At 42.5% G+C, this 18641-nt stretch overlaps 1 protein-coding gene across 6 annotated transcripts in view; it reads left to right on the forward strand.

The window, feature by feature from the left end:
* DNAAF9 (dynein axonemal assembly factor 9) overlaps window positions 1-18641 on the forward strand; it is a 155727-nt gene that overhangs the window by 60106 nt on the left and 76980 nt on the right. For 4 of the 6 annotated variants that reach the window (XM_070587937.1, XM_070587935.1, XM_070587939.1 and 1 more), the window contains 10 exons: window positions 2517-2598; window positions 4119-4155; window positions 7576-7663; window positions 8858-8934; window positions 10927-10971; window positions 11389-11434; window positions 15352-15463; window positions 16520-16590; window positions 17529-17579; window positions 18173-18260. In XM_070587937.1, coding sequence (XP_070444038.1) covers window positions 2517-2598; window positions 4119-4155; window positions 7576-7663; window positions 8858-8934; window positions 10927-10971; window positions 11389-11434; window positions 15352-15463; window positions 16520-16590; window positions 17529-17579; window positions 18173-18260 — 697 coding nt within the window. The remainder of the gene's footprint in view (window positions 1-2516; window positions 2599-4118; window positions 4156-7575; window positions 7664-8857; window positions 8935-10926; window positions 10972-11388; window positions 11435-15351; window positions 15464-16519; window positions 16591-17528; window positions 17580-18172; window positions 18261-18641) is intronic. The other 2 variants (XM_070587938.1, XM_070587936.1) reach the window with 1 other exon arrangement.

An 18641-nucleotide genomic window follows, 5' to 3' on the forward strand; every position in this document is an offset into this window, starting at 1 on the left:
AAAAGACAAAATCATTCCATCTGCAACAACATGGGTAGACTTGAAAGATATTATGCTAAGTGAAATAAGCCAGACAGAGAAAGACAAACACCATATGATTTCACTCATATGTGGAAGATAAACAAACACACGGACAAAGAGAACAGTTCCATGCTTACCAGGGGAAGGGGGCTAGGGGGAGGGCACAGGGGGTGAAGGGGTGCACTTATATGCTGACCGTCAAGAAATAATGTACAAGTGAAATTTCACAATGATGTAAACTATTATGAACTCAATAAAAAAAAAAATCCAAAACTGACAACACCAAATGCTGGAAAGAACGTGGAGCAACAGGAACTCACGTTCATTACTGGTAAGAATGAAAAACGGCACAGCCGCTTGGGAAGACAGTTTGGCAGTTTCTTACAAAACTAAACATAATCTTAGCATATGATCCATTAGTCGTGCTCCTTGCTATTTACCCACATGAGTTGAAAACTTATGTCTGCACAAAAACCTACACAAGGAACGTTTTAATAACAGTTTTATTCATAATTGCCAAAACTTGGAAGCAGCCAAGATGTCCTTCAGTGAATGGTTAAATAAACTGTGGTACATCCAGACAATGGAATATTTTTCATTGATAAAAAGAAAGAGGTATCAAGCCTTAAAAAGGCATGGAGAAACCTGAAATGCATATTGCTAAGTGAAAGAAGCCAATTTGCAAAGGCTGTGTATTGTATGGTTCCAACTATATGGCATTCTGGAAAAGGTAAAGCAATGGAGACAGTTAAAAGATCAGTGGTTGCCAGGAGTTTGGAAGGGAAAAGAGAATAGCTGGAGCAATGGGGATTTTTAGGGTTAGTGAAACTATTCTGTATAATATAGTCATGATGGACACATGTCATGCATTTGTCAAAACCCATAGAATGTACAACACAAAGAATGAACCCTAATGTAAACTTTGTTAATAATTAGTTAATGTATTGGTCAGACTTTTTAGTTAATAATAATTTATCAATATTAGTTAATCAGTTATAACAAATGTAACAATATTATAGGACATAAATAATAGGGGAAATTGTGGGGGTAGAGGGAAGGAGAGGAGATATGTGGGAACTCTGTGTACTTTTCCATCAGTTTTTCTGTATACCTAAAACTGCTCTAAAAAATAGCCTATTAATAAAAAAAAATTATCAAGTTCTTTACACAACTTTCTGTAATAATTGGGGGTCTTTATTTTACAAACACAGAAATCTAATGAAGTCAAGAAACTTACCTGAGTTCTAGTCCTGGGGTTGGGGGGCCCTAGATTATGACTGCTCATCTTCATTCAGCTATTCATTTCAAGGTAACATACTTACCCTTTCCATTTCTGTGCCATTTGTGAATAATTTACTGATTAATAGGTGACATATAAAATGTAAATCCAGATTATCTGATGTTTTACATTACATATGCAAATTTTGCTCTGCCGATTTCTTTTTAATGTAAATGTCAATGAATTTGATGTCAATATGTGCTTACACAAATTTATGACATGATCGAAGGAAGCAGATTTGAAACACATGGCACCTTTAAAAAAACCTTTTGTTAGGGAAAATTTGGAAATCCAAGGAACATGTTTTAATTGAGGAACTACACCTATTAACCAACAGTTAGAAATATGTACATGTGTTTTCATTTAGGGTCATGGCAATATTGATCATATTCACTATGGTGAATTATAGGTTAGTCAGAATAAGTTCTTATTTCAGATCTGTAACTTGGATTCACAGTGTTCACAATATTACAGAAAAATACCTTGTATTCTCTTGAGACTTCCAAACAATGTCTTCCTTAAACAATGGAGTAAAATGGAAGGAATGAATATTTGTGTCATATTTAGCTACTTTTTATATATTGTGCTAATTTCCTTTACTTTAGTTCTTGTGGTAGCATTTTTGCATTTTGTACCTGCTATCCTAGGAGCCCTGATGAAATCTTGGATTTTCAAAAGAGAAAAGGACATCCATTTCCATGTCTATATAAACGAACAACTGATCAGGGAAGAAGAATAAGAATTTAAAAATCTAGAGAACTTATTTTTCTCTTCTGCAAGGCCTATGTATGGAGATGAGATACAAATGAAGGTGGGGACCTGGATAGGACCCTCCTTTCCTGAATTTGTAGCTGCCCCCCATGTCACCTGTCATGTTGGCCAGTGTCCTTACTGTGAAAATTCTGGCTTTGATATTAATAGCAGTCAAAACCCAAGCACATTTCTTCTTCTTTTCCTTTTATGTTGTGAATTCATTAGCATCCTAGGATGACCCAAACAGTAACCTCACGATATAGCCAAGATTAAAAACATACACATAAGATGCCTTTGGAAAAACAACAATTAAAGATGATCTTTTCCCTTGCCTTTAAAAACTAATAAATCAGCTGTTTGTAAAGTTAAATTGATTTCCGTTAACTGTATACTTTTTGTTTCTCTAACAGTACACACCTAAGTCCCTCCTCCTTTTTTACTTTTATTTTTTCCTGACATCCAGGTAGTACAGTGCGTCTCACCAAAGGGACCCCTTGCTTGTTCAAGAACATACTTTTTTGGAGCTACTCACATTCCTTATTTGGGTAAGTCCCTGTAAGTCATCATCTCATCAATTTACCTAATGAACAGTTTCTCCCATGAACAAGAAATGGAATCACGATTTACTACTTTCTTCAGAAGTTATGATATGAGTGCCGCCCCCATGGCCGAGTGGTTAAGCTCACGCGCTCCACTGTGGTGGCCCAGGGTTTTGCTGGTTTGGGTCCTGAGTGCAGACCTAGCACTGCTCATCAAGCTATGCTGCAGTGGCATCCCACATAGCAGAACTAGAACTAGACCTATAACTAGAATACACAACTATGTACTGGGAGGCTTTGGGGAGAAGAAGGAGGAAAAAAAAAGCAGTTATGATACCAATTTGTAGGCTTCTAGCTTCCTCTCTGATTCCAGGTGGAAAGTTGACGTGCCTAACACATCTCTCACAGAATGTGTTCAGGAAGAATAATTATCAGCTCAACATATATTAAGTCTAACCATGTGTAAGACTGTGTGCTCAGTGTCAGAGGGAAGACAAAGATGAGTGAGTCCTGTTTGGAGATACCAGGAGGTATGGGCTGCGCTGGGAGCTTGGGGGTCTCAGCCAGGTGCCTGCTCTTCTTGTAAGGAAAATGAGGAAGGGCCATGGTAGAAGGCTACGACCTGGGAACATTCACAGGAGCAAGTACTCCATGCTGCAGGGCCATCCAGAAAAGCTAGGCTGACTGGGGCTTCCCTGCTTGCTAGGGTAACAAGAAGCCACAGATATCTAAAGAGACGTGGAGAAGAACCTCTGGAACGAATGAGGATGTCAGCACTGCTCCACAGAGGAGAGTATATCAGCTTTTCTCCTGAGTGTTTTTATAGAAGCTGAGAAACTGAAAGAAGCATGACTTGGGCCAGATAATTAAGAAGATTAAAAAAGAGGCAGAAATGAGCCTGTTTACTTATACCTCCTAATTAAAAAAAATTAAAAATAAAGGCAAAAACATTCCAGAGCATAAGATTCCACCTGTCTTCTCTGGTGTTTAGTGGTGATGCTGAGTGGGTTGTTAAAGTCAGTGTCAGGGGTGAAGGTCCAGGAGGATACTGGGAGAAGCTAGGTTTCACTGTTGTTTGCACTTTTACTGTACTTAAAAAAAAGTAGTAGTTCTTTTTTTTTAATAACCCCACTGGCCTAAAGGTACATCTTCTTTTTTTTTTTTTTTTTTGGAGTTTATTTTTCCTTTTTCTCCCCTGGTACATAGTTGTATATTTTTAGTTGTGGGTCCTTCTAGTTGTGGCATGTGGGATGCCGCTTCAGCATGGCTTGATGAACAGTGCCATGTCTGCGCCCAGGATCCGAACCAGTGAAACCCTGGGCCGCCGAAGTGGAGTGCACGAACTTAACCACTCAGCCACAAGACTGGCCCCAAATGTAGTAGTTCTTGACATCTCTTTCAAATTAAATTAAGAAATTCTAGCCTCCTTATGCAGTGTTTGCATCTCCTGTGATCTTGTCACATTCTTAACCACTCAGCCATGGGGCCAGCTAGTCACATTCTTAATACATCGTTCTCTTTCACAGGTGATGACAACAAGCAGCCCAAGAAAACTGAGCAGATGTAAGTCTTCATTTCTATTTCATTTTTTTTCTTTCTCAAAGTTGAGTTACTCAGAAGTTACGGCTGTCCCGTCTACTTCTTTTTGAGATCAGCATTGGATAGGACATCTGGTTTCAGAGATGAGCGGAGCTGTATAATTTCCTGGGAGGTCCCAGCCCCTGTCTGTCAGCTTGGAGTCCAGGCCGGAGACTGCCAGCTGTGTCATCTGCTCCTCTCTCCAGAATCCAGAGACTTTCTACCTGCACACCCAGGCATTTAAATAGCATAACTCTTCTTAATATGTCTCCTACATAGTGTATTTTTTATTAGGGGCTTTCCTAAAAGTAAAACATCCTGAAACCCATTGGGAGAATCTGTGTAGAACCTCATCTGATCTGAGCAGTGTTTCCTCTGGATTTGACACTTAGGCTCATGGAACAGAGCTAGGATCCAAACTTAGGTTGTGTAACTTTAGGAAGGTCCTCTGTTGACTAGGGTGAAACCAAAGACAGGAAATAAACTAATTAATGCGTGTATTAGTCTGCTTGGGCTGCCATAACAAAATACCACAGGCTGGGTGGCTTAAACAGCAGAAATTTATTTTATCACAATTCTGGAGGCTAGAAGTCCAAGATCTAAGTACCAGCAGGGTTGGTTTCTGGTGAGGCCTCTCTCCTTAAGTTGCAGACTGCCGCCTTCTCACTGTATCCTCACATGGCCTTTCTTATATGTTCAGGTAGAGAGAGAGATCTGTGGTGTCTCTTCCTCTTCTTATAAGGACACCAGTCCTATTGGATTAGGGCCCTACCCTTATGACCTCATTTAACTTTAATTACCTCCCTAAAGGCCCTGTTGCCAAATACAGTCACATTAGGGGTTAGGCTTCAACGTGAATTTTGGGAGGACACAATTCAGTCCATAATAATGCTGGAACTACTGAATTCCAAAAAGGAATTTTCTTTCCGAAATATAAGCATAATAGAGTTTTCTTATTACCTAATTACATATCCCAGCATAAACTAGTGGGGTCTAGACCAGTGCTTCCTAAACGTTAACAGTGATGGCCACAAAGAATCATCTAAGAATCTTTTTAAAGATGTATATTCCCTAGGCTACAGTAGTTCCCAGAACTACTGAATCAGAATCTCTGGGTTGGGGCCCATGAAGCTGTTTTGGAAAAAATATAATGTAAGTAATATAATCACACTACAGAAAATTTGGAAAATAGAGAAGAGAAAGTAAGATCAACCATAGTTCCTCCTCTTTGGCACTACTCATTTGTATCTTAAGGTGTATCTTGCTGGGCTTTTAAAAAATTATACATTTCCATTTTGTGTAGCTGTAATTATAGTGTGTCTACAGGTTTTTTTGTGGGTTTTCTTCGCTTTAGCAACAAGTCAACCACATTCTCATATATTGGTGGGTCTGTATAGTCTTACTTTGTACCTGCCTATGCTTCCATGCCAGCTGTGCTTATCCACTGCCCTGGATCCTCATCTTAGACCCTTAGATATTTCGCCTAAACCTAACCCATTGGTGCCATGCTTCAGGGACTGGTATTGAGGGGTGTTTGGCCCACGTCAGGAGACTTGCTGAATCATAGACTTGGTGGAACTTGGGCCTTGTGGAGTCCTAGTGAAGGCAACAGCAGTGCTATCCAGGCACGGAGCAGACCCTTCCCTTGTCCTGGGTTTCAGGCCTCCCCTCCAGGCCATTTTACGAGTCAGCAGCCAGGTGGCTTTGTATTGAGCTCTTGTCTGAGGTCCGTATAGGAGAAGGCCAAGCACGAGGGAGGCCTGACCCATGTTGGTACCTAGTAATGTTTGAGTCGAGCTGAGTCAGGGAACGAGGAAGGGTGTCTTTGTATGTCTTTGGTGTGGGCCTCTATAAAGCTTTGCCTTTAGTGTCAAGGTGTGGAGGATTCTGGTCTTACCTGGAAGTGGCCAAGCTCATTGACAAGGTTCCTGCCGGGCCCCTTCCTACCAGGACATACCCTTCTCCCATGACCTGGCCAACAATCTTCAGGATATGTTGATCCTTGGAGCTGTCATTTTGTTATGTGTACTTTTTCTTCTACCCAGCTCAAGTCTCTTACCTACAATGTAGAGGGGTGATGCAGGACCCAAGGAGGAAATTAAAGAAGTTGGCAGGATGATGTGGCTGAGAGCAGACATGAGTTCAAGTCTGTCGTTAATTTTCTGTGGCCTTGGACAGTTTATTCCACCTCCAGAGGACTTATTTGCTTTTTCTGTAAGATGAGAGTGTTAGACCAGATCATTTCTGTGTTCCTTCCTGCTTTCAACTCCTGTTGCCTTCCTTCACCTGTTGCAAGAGTCTCAGGCTTAAAAATAGACATATTCTTAGGTGAGGCTTTATCATTTCCTTGCTAGGCACCTTCTTTACCTTTCAGGACCTCGTGGATGAGCCCCTTCTCTCTATAATTATCCTAATAACATGCTGGGTCTCCTTGCTCTAAAGCAGCAGTTCTCAACCAAGGGCAGTTTTACTCCTACCGGTCCTCCCACCCCACCTTTCCTCCCCCCATTCCCAGGGACATGTGGCAATGTCTGGAGATATTTTTGTTTGTCACAACTGGGGCTACTATAGGCATCTAATAGATAGAGGCTGGGCATGCTGCTAAACATCCTATAATGCACAGGACAGACCCCACAACAAAGAATTATCTGGACCATAATGCTGAGATTAAGAAACCCTGCCCTAAAGGGAACCAGACTTGGATTTTCTAGGGACCTTTATGGCAGTCCCAATCTGGCAAAGAAAAAACCTTCTTATAATGACTTTAGGTGGTGAGAAGTCAGAGAGAAAGACCAAGATTGGTGAGGGGGGAGGGGGGATACTTTAGGAGGGGGATGTTTCCCCTTAAAAGTATTCTCTATTCTCTAGATCAGGTAAGCTGCTTAGAAAGTGGTCTGCAGCTGTTAATTTGAATTTAAGTGGAGCTCATCTCCTTGGAATAATCCCTTTTGCCCTCTGAGGTCTCCCACCCTGAGGTTTCAGTAGCAGCTAGCCTTTAGCAGACCTAGGGAGGAGACGACATGAAGGTGTAGTGTGGTTGGTCTCTGGAAAAGCAGCAAGTGTTTGTCATGACACTGAAGGGATTCCAGGTCCTTGGGTAGCTGTTCCTATGCATGGAGGGGTCAGGGAGCCCACAGAGTTTTCTTCTGTTGGATCATAAACAGGGAGAGTTGGTCTTTTGAGCAGAATTAAGAACTGACTTTTCTTATCGTGGTTTAACAAGGGCAAAGTATAAATCAGATGGGGTGCATGGCTTTTAAAAGGTTTAGAAATCAGTGTGTTCCATTTTTGTACTTTTCTCATTCTGTTTAAAAATCTGTTCCTTACAGAATGTTATTTATGTGCATGTAGCTTTTGATGTAACCTTGTGATGCTGTAGTTAACCCTCACTTTTTGTTTTTAAAGTAGGCTCTTGTCCCAGGTATATGCTGCTGTTACTGAGGCTGTTTTGGCTGGCATTGCATGTTATGCTAAAACTTCCAGTTTAACAAAGGTAATTTAAAATACATTGCTCTTTCCCTAGTAGTTATTTTTAATGTAAAACTTGCTATGCATCTGTTTTTTCTTTGGACACTTCGTAGTACTCAGTTTTGTGTTAGCTTGGGCCTCAGTGGAGCTGGCACCAGAGAGATGCCTTTAGAGCACTGAGCTTGTGCTGCTGTGGCCCAGCTGCCATTGTCTTATGAGTGACAGCTAATTAGAACTTCTTTGTAGACATCTGGTTGTGTTAAAGAAAAATCCTTCTCTTAGCATATTGTTTTACTTAATAGTTTTTTAAAAAGACTTTTAGAAGTTAAAAAATAAAGAAAAATATAGATAATTCTACTGGAAATTTTCATAAGGTTGGATAAATTTGTTTTGAGCTACATAGTTTGATTTCCTATAATTCAATGTTTTAAAAAAACAACTAAAGATTAGAAAATCTGACTTGCATTTCCTAGATAAGCATGCGTTCTCCTTCTCTGACTGGTCTCTTCCTTGCTGTTTTCTGGTTACCCTGCCCTGCTGAGTTGGATTCCTATATCTGACCCAGTAAGGAGATGAGAAGAGTCAGCTTGATGCCTCCCAATGCCAATAGGACCTTTCCTGAAGGAAGCCATTTGACATTGGAAAGGTTGTGTATGATGTAGATATCAGAGAGACTGTAGCCTAGTCATTAGCTCCTTGCCATCTTCCCTCCTCACTGAACTTGACTCCCTGGTACTTGGGATTTCTCAGCCCTTTAGCTGAAAGCTTACGCAAAACATAGGATGTCCTTCAATATCAGTTCTCACACTTTTGTTTTTTAGCTAATCTTTTGTAACTCTAGGTATTTGAATATTTTTAGCATCTGGCAGAAGCTATGAAGATGGTAATCCCACCCCCAGGGCCAGGGAACTGGGGAGGAGAAAGCACTTTTCCAGACCTCACAATGGTACCATCACAGCTGGTTACAGCTCACCCACAGATCAGGTTCCAGTGCCCACCTGCCTGAATGAAATGTGTCCTGTGAACCCAACCTGAAGAAAGCGGGCACCTGTTTCCCTTAACGTGATGTTTCGCTTTAATCTATCAATGTGTACAAAGTAGTCACATAGTGGGGAGGGGCACAGTGTTCTCCTGGCTGTTAGAAGGGCTTTTCCTATCAGTGATGTGTATTCTTTCCTGCTGTGAAAGCTAATTGTCTATTTTGTCATTGGTTTTACAGGCCAAGGAGATAGCTGAACAGACCCTGGCATCTGGGTTAGATTCCTTTGAGTTGATGCAGTTTAAGGCAGCCCTACGGTAAGCAATGACTGATATTTTCTATAAGGAATTTTTGGTTGTTTGTTTTTTAAAACTCTTTTTTCCTACTATTTGATATTCTGTCTCCCCTTTGAGAAATGTTCCAGTAAAATAATGGGACATATGAAGGAGAGTCATTCATGATCAGAGCTTTATTTGAAGGCCAAGGAGCCAGATGGAGGAACTGTGTGAGAAAGAGTCAGACACATGTCCTGATGCTGGGGTGGGAGGCAGATCAATCCCAGAATCATCGGAGACCTGGCAAACCCAGATGCAGAGGTTAGAAAGGTGAAGCTGGAGAAAGGAGTGGTGAGGTTTGTTAGAGTCACGGGCTTTGGGCACATAAAGAGTCACTGCTTAGAAGGGACTTGCCCTGGGCTTCATCTGTCTCTCAGATGGTAGAAACCCTGAGCCTGGCCATGTATCAGGGTCTAGATGCTCTGGGAATTTGGCTTCTTGGCAGTCTTCCCATCACGTATGTCCTGGCACGTCACAGTAGATCTCTGTGTCGTCTTTGTCCATAGCTAAACCTCCATGAACCCAGTCCACCTAACCCACTGTCTCATTTGAGGACCACTAGGTGTACTTTTTTGCAAAGGGGACAAAAGACAACAATATTGGGGGGTTTCTTTAAGAACACTTCTTGGGGTCCGGCCCCATGGTGTAGTAGTTAAGTTCGGTGCATTTTGCTTCAGCAGCCCGGGTTTGTGGGTTTCGACCCCGGGTGCAGACCTACACTACTCATCAGCCATGCTGTGGTGGAAACCCACATATGAAAGTGGAGGGGGATTGACATAGTTGTTAGCTCAGGGCTAATCGTCCTCAGCAAACAAACAAGCAAAAACAAAGAGAGGAGACTAAAAAAAAAAAGAAGACCACTTCTGGGATGTTCCCTTTGGTGTCTTAGCTCCATGCCCCACATTTTCTTACATCTACGCCCCTGGGTTGTGAGAAGGAGCATTTAGAAAGATAAATCAATCAATTGATCTAACAAGATGAATTCTGTTGCTGCAGCTCCAGGAGTGGAGGAAGGAACCAGATCTCTTTGTTGCAAGGCTTTGGGCTTGCTTCAGGTCTCCTTTCCTCTGAATCTTCATGTCTTGTAGCTCTGGTCATGAGGTGGGTGGAGGGTAGAGGAAATTTGTTCCTTTAAGGCCTTGCACTGACCTGAACTGTCTGTTCCTGGCAGATCTGAGTTTGAGGAAGCTTCTTTGCTTTCCAGCTGTGTGACCTTGGGGAAGATAGGGAGCTCCCTGTGCATCTGTTTTCTTCATCTTCCCACGTTGTAGACTGATAGGGCATGTAAATGTTAGCTGCTGTCACAGGGGGGTCTTCTCTGTTACCATCAACATGGCTGACATAGTCATTCCATTCCTCCTTTCCTCAGAGCCTTGCGTAGGCCACTCAGCCTGTCCATGGCAGGCCACCTCTCTATCACAAGGCCTCCTAGGCCTGGGCATACCACCCTAGCTAGAATAAGGAACAAGAAGAGAACACCAGGTGGTGGCAGATAGTCTCCCAGGGCCAGTCCTTCACCTGGAACCCCACTTCTTCTCTCCACAAGGTCACTTCGCTGAGTGCCCTCAGACTGCATCAGGTTAGCAGATCATCTCCCGAGAAACAGGGGACCTGGCCACTGCTCAAGCTCTGAGCAGGATGGCAGCTTGACCCAAAATGGTGAACAGGAGGAGGATCAGGACAGTATGTCAAGGCTGTGGGGCAAGAGGCCCCAGGCCAGTAGAGAATCATTCCCAGTCTGCAGTGGAAAACAGTCCTGTCACATGGTTCTCTCCTGCTCTGTCCAAGAGTCAAGACAACCCTGAGAGTCTGCACAGAGTCAAGGCCATGAGTGGAGTCAGACGCTGGCCCCACACTTGGCAAGTGTGCTGTGAGGGCCAGCACAAGTGCACTACAGCACCAGGTGTCTGAGGAGGGTGCCAACCCAGTGGTCAGGAAGAGAAGACTGACTTTTGTTTTGTTTTGGGTCTGCAGCTCCAAGATGGCTTTTCATATACATGCTGTGAATAATCAGGGAAGGTAAGTATATGTTTATGGTGTGTCCTCATTTGGAGCAAGTTTTAAGAGCACAAAGAGAAGAGAGGTTACCTAGTAACTGCTGATATATATGGCTGGTCTTCTCAGAGTTCTGCACCTGGTGGTGGCATCACTCCAGGGTTGGGCCCGGCGCTGCCTGTGCTCAGCTGAGACCCTCCATCTTGAGTGCTTCCCACTGAAAGACTGAGGGGTGGGGGCAGGGAATGGACCTAATTCCCTCCAAGTAGCCTACATACTAATTCTGCATACACGCGACCCAGTGTTTTGAAAATCCCTGAGAGAAATCTGGGTCTGTGGGTTGCTGCCAAGTTGAAAAAAGAACATTGTAAATGTAATATATGTTGAAAAAAGAACATTGTAAATGTAATATATGTCTGTCCTATCTCTTTCCTCTTCTAGAATCGTGCCTCTGGACAGTGAAGATAGCTTATACTTTGTGAAGACGGTAAGCAGAGCTGTTTACAAGTCAGCTGGCAGGGAATGGCCTGTAGAGGGACATCTACAAGGGGTGAGGTAGGAGTGGGTGGTCTTGGGCACCCATCCCTTACTTGAGGAAACTAGTCTCCTCTCAGGACTGTTCCAGCTGCAGTGGTGGTGAGCCTGTGCTTTCTGAGGGTGCCTGGGCAGCTGTGCCAGGCCCACCATGTCCACACGCCTATGCCTAGGCTCCCCCGGGTCCAGAGTCTTAGCTGGGTGCTGGGGGAGAGACACTTCTTCATAAGGTTAAAGGCTTCCTCCATGTGGCTGAAATTACTCTGACCTTGTGTGGAAATATGAGCTGAGGATAAGCCTGCCTCAACCAAACCTCTGCCTTTTCCCTGGCTTCTCTGTGTTCCAAGGCCTGTGTTAATGCTCTTAACACGGGCTTGTGAAAATGAGTAAAAACAAGCAAACAAACCAGAGGCCTGAGTCTCAAGTGAAATGGGGTAGTCAGAGCAGAGCTTTCCAACCCACGTGCTGGGGGCCTACTGGTAGGCCAGGGGAATGGTTTAGAAATTCAAAAATATTGGTCCCCAGGGTGAGCTGCACCGCCTACCGGGGCCAGAGTTTCTAGACCAGTTGCTGCCAGACACAAGCTGAGTCCTCCATTTACCCCAGTGCATCTTGATGTAAAGAAGATTGGCAAGCAATACATGAGAGCATGGTGGACATCCAGCCAAAATTTTGGTTCCAGTATGTAGGGACACAGGGATACCTTGAGTCTGTTCTGTGACTGCTGCCTGAGCCTTAGTTCCAGTGAGATTTTGGTCACCAGGAACTGGGTGGGCAGGTGTGGATGACTCAGTGCAAATGCGTGCCTACCACCATCACCAGTGGAAAAACAGTAGTGTTATCTCATCTACAGAGAGTAATATGACAAGGTTACTTCTTTAAGATTGTGAGTAATTTCTCTTTTTGTAATGGACCTGCTCCCTATATCTGTCAGCGTTTTGTGTTGATGTTCTTTTAGAATTAATTGAGACTGTTTTGTGACATCATCAGGATGCTGGGAAATGCTTTCTGATATTTAGGTGATAATACTTTATCTCCTTGCTAGACTTTAAACTCCCTGACTTCTCTTCTTAGACTCTTGTACAGTGCTCTGGAAAGTGCTTTGCACGGTAGTAGGTATTAGAGGAGTCCAGTGGAATTATACTATTGAGTTAAGTATGCATTCAGTAGCAGCTAAGGAAATAGGAAAGAAGAGAGAGAAAGTTGGTGCTTTCTGTCCAAATCCTGTCCTCCCTTTCAGGCAGAGTTGAAGTTCTGCCTCCTCCTCCAAGCCTTCCCTATTGATTTCTCCCCACAGGTACTGTATTCCTATAGTACTTGCAGTTTGTACACATAAATTAGGGAGCAGTTCTGTACTAACGTGTCATATGATGACTTTTGTGTAAAAATATTCGTCTCTCCAACTATACGTTGTAAGATTTCCTGAAGATGGGGGACCATGTTTAAATTTTTCACTCCCCATGCCACATGGTGGGAAGTACATAGCAAGCATCTGACAAACGCTACGTGTTCTTTTTAATGTCCTCTCTCTCCTTCCTCAATACCAGAAGCCAAAGATGAAAGTGAGGGATTAGGAACCTACAGGATTTGTCTTTCTGATTGATCTGGGAACCAAAGAAGTGGGATTCCCATTGTCACTTAAGAGGGACCATGTAGCTTGGGAAGGTTTTTTGTCTTCACATGTTCAAAATTCTTTGAAACAGATTTAGATAAACATTCCAATTGTCACCCCTATTCAGAAAGTTAACTAAAATATAAAAGCCTACCTGTCACTTTTGTATATTCTTTTAGCATGACAACATGGAAAATTAAGGACTTGGCTTTAAGTGGGTTTTCCTTTTCAATTCTTCTGCCATCTTTTTTTTTTTTTTTAAAGATTTTATTTTTTCCTTTTTCTCCCCAAAGCCCCCCGGTACATAGTTGTGTATTCTTCGTTGTGGGTTCTTCTAGTTGTGGCATGTGGGACGCTGCCTCAGCGTGGTCTGATGAGCAGTGCCATGTCCGCGCCCAGGATTCGAACTAACGAAACACTGGGCCGCCTGCAGCGGAGCGCGCGAACTTAACCACTCGGCCACGGGGCCAGCCCCCTGCCATCTTTTTTATTTGAGAATCTTGTAATTCCTTCAAGAGCTGTAGGTCTTTTGTCTCTGTCCTGAGGGTGGGACAGGAGTCCCAGGCTAGGACAACAATGTGTGAAAATGGACTCTAGCTTCAGGAGCCCCGCATCTGGCTGTTGAACAGCATCAGGCCAGGAGGGGATGGGACCTGAGAGGGCTTATTGTGCTGTTTATCTCATGTCCCTCCTAAGGTCTTCACGGTCATCCCAGACTCTGGCTCTGACTCATACCATTTTCTGTATCTTTCCTACTAGATTCCTTCCAGAATTGTTCCATTTTCACTAGTTTTAACTGATAAGTTAGGGCTTTTCTTTACCAGCCATTCAGGAGCTATCCCTGAGTTGCTTCAATTTTTTTTTCTTTATAACTTTTAGCAATCTTTTTTTTATTGAGGTTATGATAGTTCATAACATTGTGAAATTTCAGTTGTACATTATTATTTATCAGTCATATTAGAGGTCCACCACTTCACCCTTTGTGCCCGCCCTCCACCCTCCTTCCCCCTGGTAACCACTAATCTGTTCTCTTTGTCCATGTGTTTGTCTTCCACATAAAGTGGAATCATACAGACTTTCTCTTTCTCTATCTTGCTTATTTCGCTTAACATAATACCCTCAGAGTCCATTCATGAGTAGCTCCAATTTTTTTTTCCTGGCCTCCTGAAGCCTCTACTTTTATTTCTCTTTCCCTAAAGCTTGTATAGCTTTCTTCTAATTTTCTTGGTGCTGAAAGGAGCATTTTGCAGGTATTGACACATACCCAAAAATATCCATGAAGACCTGTATACCAAAAGAGTGACCACCATTTCAGACTTGTTCAGAACTTGAGCTCAAGCCAAAGAAGGAGTTGGTGAGAATGTGGACATGCTGGGATGTGAAGAGTATGCAAGTAGTGAGAAGTCTTGAAGAAATACCTCCAACTCTAAGTGGCTTGGGACTAGTCATGGTTAAGAAGGAAGGCTGAGAGCCAGCCCTGATGGCCTAGTGATTAAAGTTTGCTGCTGGGGCTGGCCCTGTGGCCGAGTGGTTAAGTTCATGCCCTTCACTGCAGTGGCCCAGGGTTTCCCTGGTTCAGATCCTGGGTGCAGACATGGTACCACTCATCAGGCCATGCTGAGGTGGTGTCCCACATGCCATAACTAGAAGGACCCACAACTAAAATATACAGCTATGAACTAGGAGGGCTTGGGGAGAAAAAGCAGGGGGGGAAAAATATTGGCAACAGTTGTTAGCTCAGGTGCCAATCTTAAAAAGACGAAAAAAATAAAAATAAAGTTTGGTGCTTACCCCTGCTGCGGCATGGGTTCACTTCCCAGTCACAAACCACACCACTCGTCTGTCAGTTGCCATGTTGTGGTGGTGACTCACACAGAGTGACTTAACTAGGATATACAACCATGTACTGGGGCTTTGGGGAGGGGGGAAAAAAAAAGAAGGAAGGCTGTTATGTTGGCTCTTAGGGAGGATAGGCAACTTGAGGGAATTTACGGGAACATAAAGATACTCTTCTTCTAGCCCAAATGTGTCTCTGATCAAGAAGCAGTTGTAGGGAAGCCTGCAATTGAAGTCATGCAATGAAGTTGTCTCCCAGTTCTGAGATGTGTTTCATGATAACTTGAATTTTCCTTAGAAACTCTCCAGTGTTCTTTTGAATTGTGCTTTAAAGCGGTATTTTGTGGTCTGTTTCTTATGAGTCTCTCCCTGAAGATTTAAGACTGACAACTGATCTAACTCTGTTTTCTCATTTGATACAGGCTTGTATGACCATCTATGACATTCCCGACTTCTTGGGAGGAGGGGGGTGCTTAGGATCAGTGGTCTTCTCAGAATCATTTTTGACATCTCAGATCTTGGTTAAAGAAAAAGGTAAGTGTATATAGTCTTTGGAAAACAAAATTTGAACTTTATTTTTTAGCAAAGTAAACCATAAACTAAATCAAAAGACCAGCAATAAACTGGTGAAAATATTAGAGCACTTATGATAATCAAAAAGGGTATATATCCTAACTTATGAAGAGCTCTTACAAATTAATAAGAAGACAAGCTACCCAATGATAAATGGGCAGAAAATATGAAGACAGTTCACAGAAGTGGAAAACAAAACAATTAAATTTATATATATATATATATATAAAGTATATGTCTTCACACATAGAAATATATGTGAGTATATACGGCCTTACTAGTAGTCAGGAAGAAGAAATTTGAGGGGCCAGCCTGGTGGCACAGCAGTTAAGTTTGCATGTTCCACTTCAGCGGCCTAGGGTTCACTGGTTCGGATCCCAGGTGCAAACATGGCACTGCTTGTCAAGCCATGCTGTGGCAGGCGTCCCACATATAAAGTAGAGGAAGATGGGCATGGATGTTAGCTCAGGGCCAGTCTTCCTCGGCAAAAAAGAGGAGGGTTGGCAGCAGATGTTAGCTCAGGGCTAATCTTCCTCAAAAAAAAATAGATAAATAGAATTAAAATAGTAAAAAAAAAAAAAGAAGCAATTTGAAACAATAATTAGATCCACATTTTTACTCATTATGTTGGCAAAAAATTCTAGAGAATGATAATATCCAGTGCTAGTAGGATGAGTCTGATAATGTTCTGTTTGATTTTTAACATGTACACCCATACTACCTTGATAAAAATTAAAAGTATAGATAAAAAGGACTAATTCCCAGGACTCTTCATTTAAATATGTATTTCTATTTGTTGTAAAAAATAGCAGAGTTAGTCACATGGAAAAACCTTTCTCTATCCCCTCATTAGTCTCCCTGTCCCCAGATGAGGAAATTTTCGTTTTCTGAGGGCTCTGTATACTAATAAAGAGGAGCCTTTGCTCCTGAGACGGGGAAGGGTGTTAAGCAGTCTGGGGCCTACAAGGTGGGTTCAGGTGGTGGGCAGTAACTGGCATGTCTGTGGTCTTCCTACAGATGGCACTGTTACCACAGAAACCAGCTCCATAGTCCTGACAGCCACCATACCCAGATTCTGCTCCTGGCTGGTTAGTATCATTCAGCGGGTGAAAGTGGATGTAAACATGGAGAAATCAGGGAGAACATTTGAGGAAGAGCCTCTTCATTGGGTCCCTGGTGGGATGTCAGATCCTGAACTAGCTGCTGTTCGGGAATGGAATTTTTTATCTCAGCTCTTCTCTTTATACAAATGAATCTAGTTTAACTCTCTCATAATCTTGGGAAAGTTCCAAAAGAAAGGAACTGAGTTATCTCAGTGCTAGTTTAATTGTGAAAGGAAGAAATTAACACACTCGTTTTACAGATGAGGAGACTGAGGCTTAGAAATTGACCAACCTGTCAAAGGTCACACTGATAGTGAGGAGTGGATTATGTGACTCCCTTCTCTCATCAGAATGGTTGCTGCTGAGTTTTTACAGTAATCTCTTTAAATGTGGAAGGGTTCCATCTTCATCAGTGGGACTTTGTCTGGAACTCCAGTGCCTTGGGACACAAAGTAGGACAGTAGTGAGTCTGGTAATGGTCTAAGAACCTGTTTTAGAATCTGTTTATATTCTATTTCTACAATTCTGACATGAATAGGAAAGAATAAGAGTCATTCTCTAACATGAATGTGTTTAAATGAGAACACACTCAGAAAATATTTAATATGTTCTCTTTCCTTCACCCCTATAAATAGTTGTTTTTCTCTGAAGTGAAATGTAAGTGGAGACTCACACATCCTCTCCACGTATCATAGGCTTGTTTAGCTGGACCTCAGGTCCCAGTGAGAGAGCCCACCATGCCCTTGGACTCTGAGCCTTGGTGACTGGCAGCCAAATCTGCTAGCCGTCTGGTCCTGAGAGCACTGGATCTGGTGGAGGGACTACCCAGTCAGTCTCCTGGAAATATTGGGACACGGGGGAGACCTAGCAGAGTTTTTCTCTTGAAGTAGTAAACTGAAAATGTGCACTCCTTTTGGACACAGGTAGAAGATAGTGAGGTAAAATTGTCTGAGAAAACCCAGCAAGCAGTGAAGGTAAGCAGCCTTCTTATTCTTAATGTTAACATCGTATCAAAATGAAAGTGAAGAATTTATAAACATAATTAGAAATACTCCATCTTAGAGCTAATCAAATGGATCTGTACCTCTTTGTCTCAGTTCCTATTTGCATTCTTCCCCTTCCCAGTAGAGGTCTAGAAATAACTATTTATAGGGTACACAATTAGAAGATTCTTTCTGCCATTTAGACTTTTTGGTGTTTTTTAAAAATATCCTGGTACTATTAAAAGCAGATGTCAGATTGGCCTAGACATAAAGGGCTATGAGGTCAAGGCCGTAGGCCAAGGAGAGCTGCATCCAGTGCATGTAAATCCACTGGAACATAAACAAGCATTGCAGGCTTCGGTGCCCAGACTCAGAGAGGACTTTATATTCTTTTTCTCAGCACAAATCAAGGATGCCAGTAACATGTCAAAGAGCCAGGTAATGCCAAAGGCCATGGAAAAAGTTGGGTGTGTTTGAGGCTGACTCAGCAGCTTTTGTAGACAGACAAACTTGGGCAGGACTTTTGATTCTGTGCATGTTTATGCTATAAGTCATCTGCTCTTTGTGTTTGTTTGTTTTTAAAGGGGGATGAGTGTTTCCTGGGCACTCTTCTAACAGGAGGAGAAGGAGTATATCTTTATTCCAGCAGTCCACAGTCCTGGCCTGAGGAAGGTGAGCAGCTATGACTTTTCTATTCTTGGCTGTATCTGGGTCCCTCATTTGCAGGTATAAGCATGGGGTTTGTGATTAATAATACATCTGATATTTGAAAAGACTTTTTGGTGTAGAAGTGTTTTCTTATAGCTTTTCTGCTTTGATCCACTCATTTTGCAGTTGAGGAAACTTGTGCTAGGAAGGGCTGGCCTCAGAGTTGCACCTGGTCCTCTTGTTGCTGCCTGAGGATTGCTCTCAGAATGCGCTCTCAGAGCAGCAACATGTCCAGAAATAGAATCTGTGGATGTAAACAAAATAGGGATTAGTTTTTTTTCTATCGCTGTGTAACAAATTACCATGAATTTAGTAGCTTAAAACAACACGCATTTATTATCTCAC

The sequence above is a fragment of the Equus przewalskii genome, chromosome 21, assembly GCF_037783145.1.
Source record: "Equus przewalskii isolate Varuska chromosome 21, EquPr2, whole genome shotgun sequence".
NCBI lineage: Eukaryota > Metazoa > Chordata > Mammalia > Perissodactyla > Equidae > Equus > Equus przewalskii.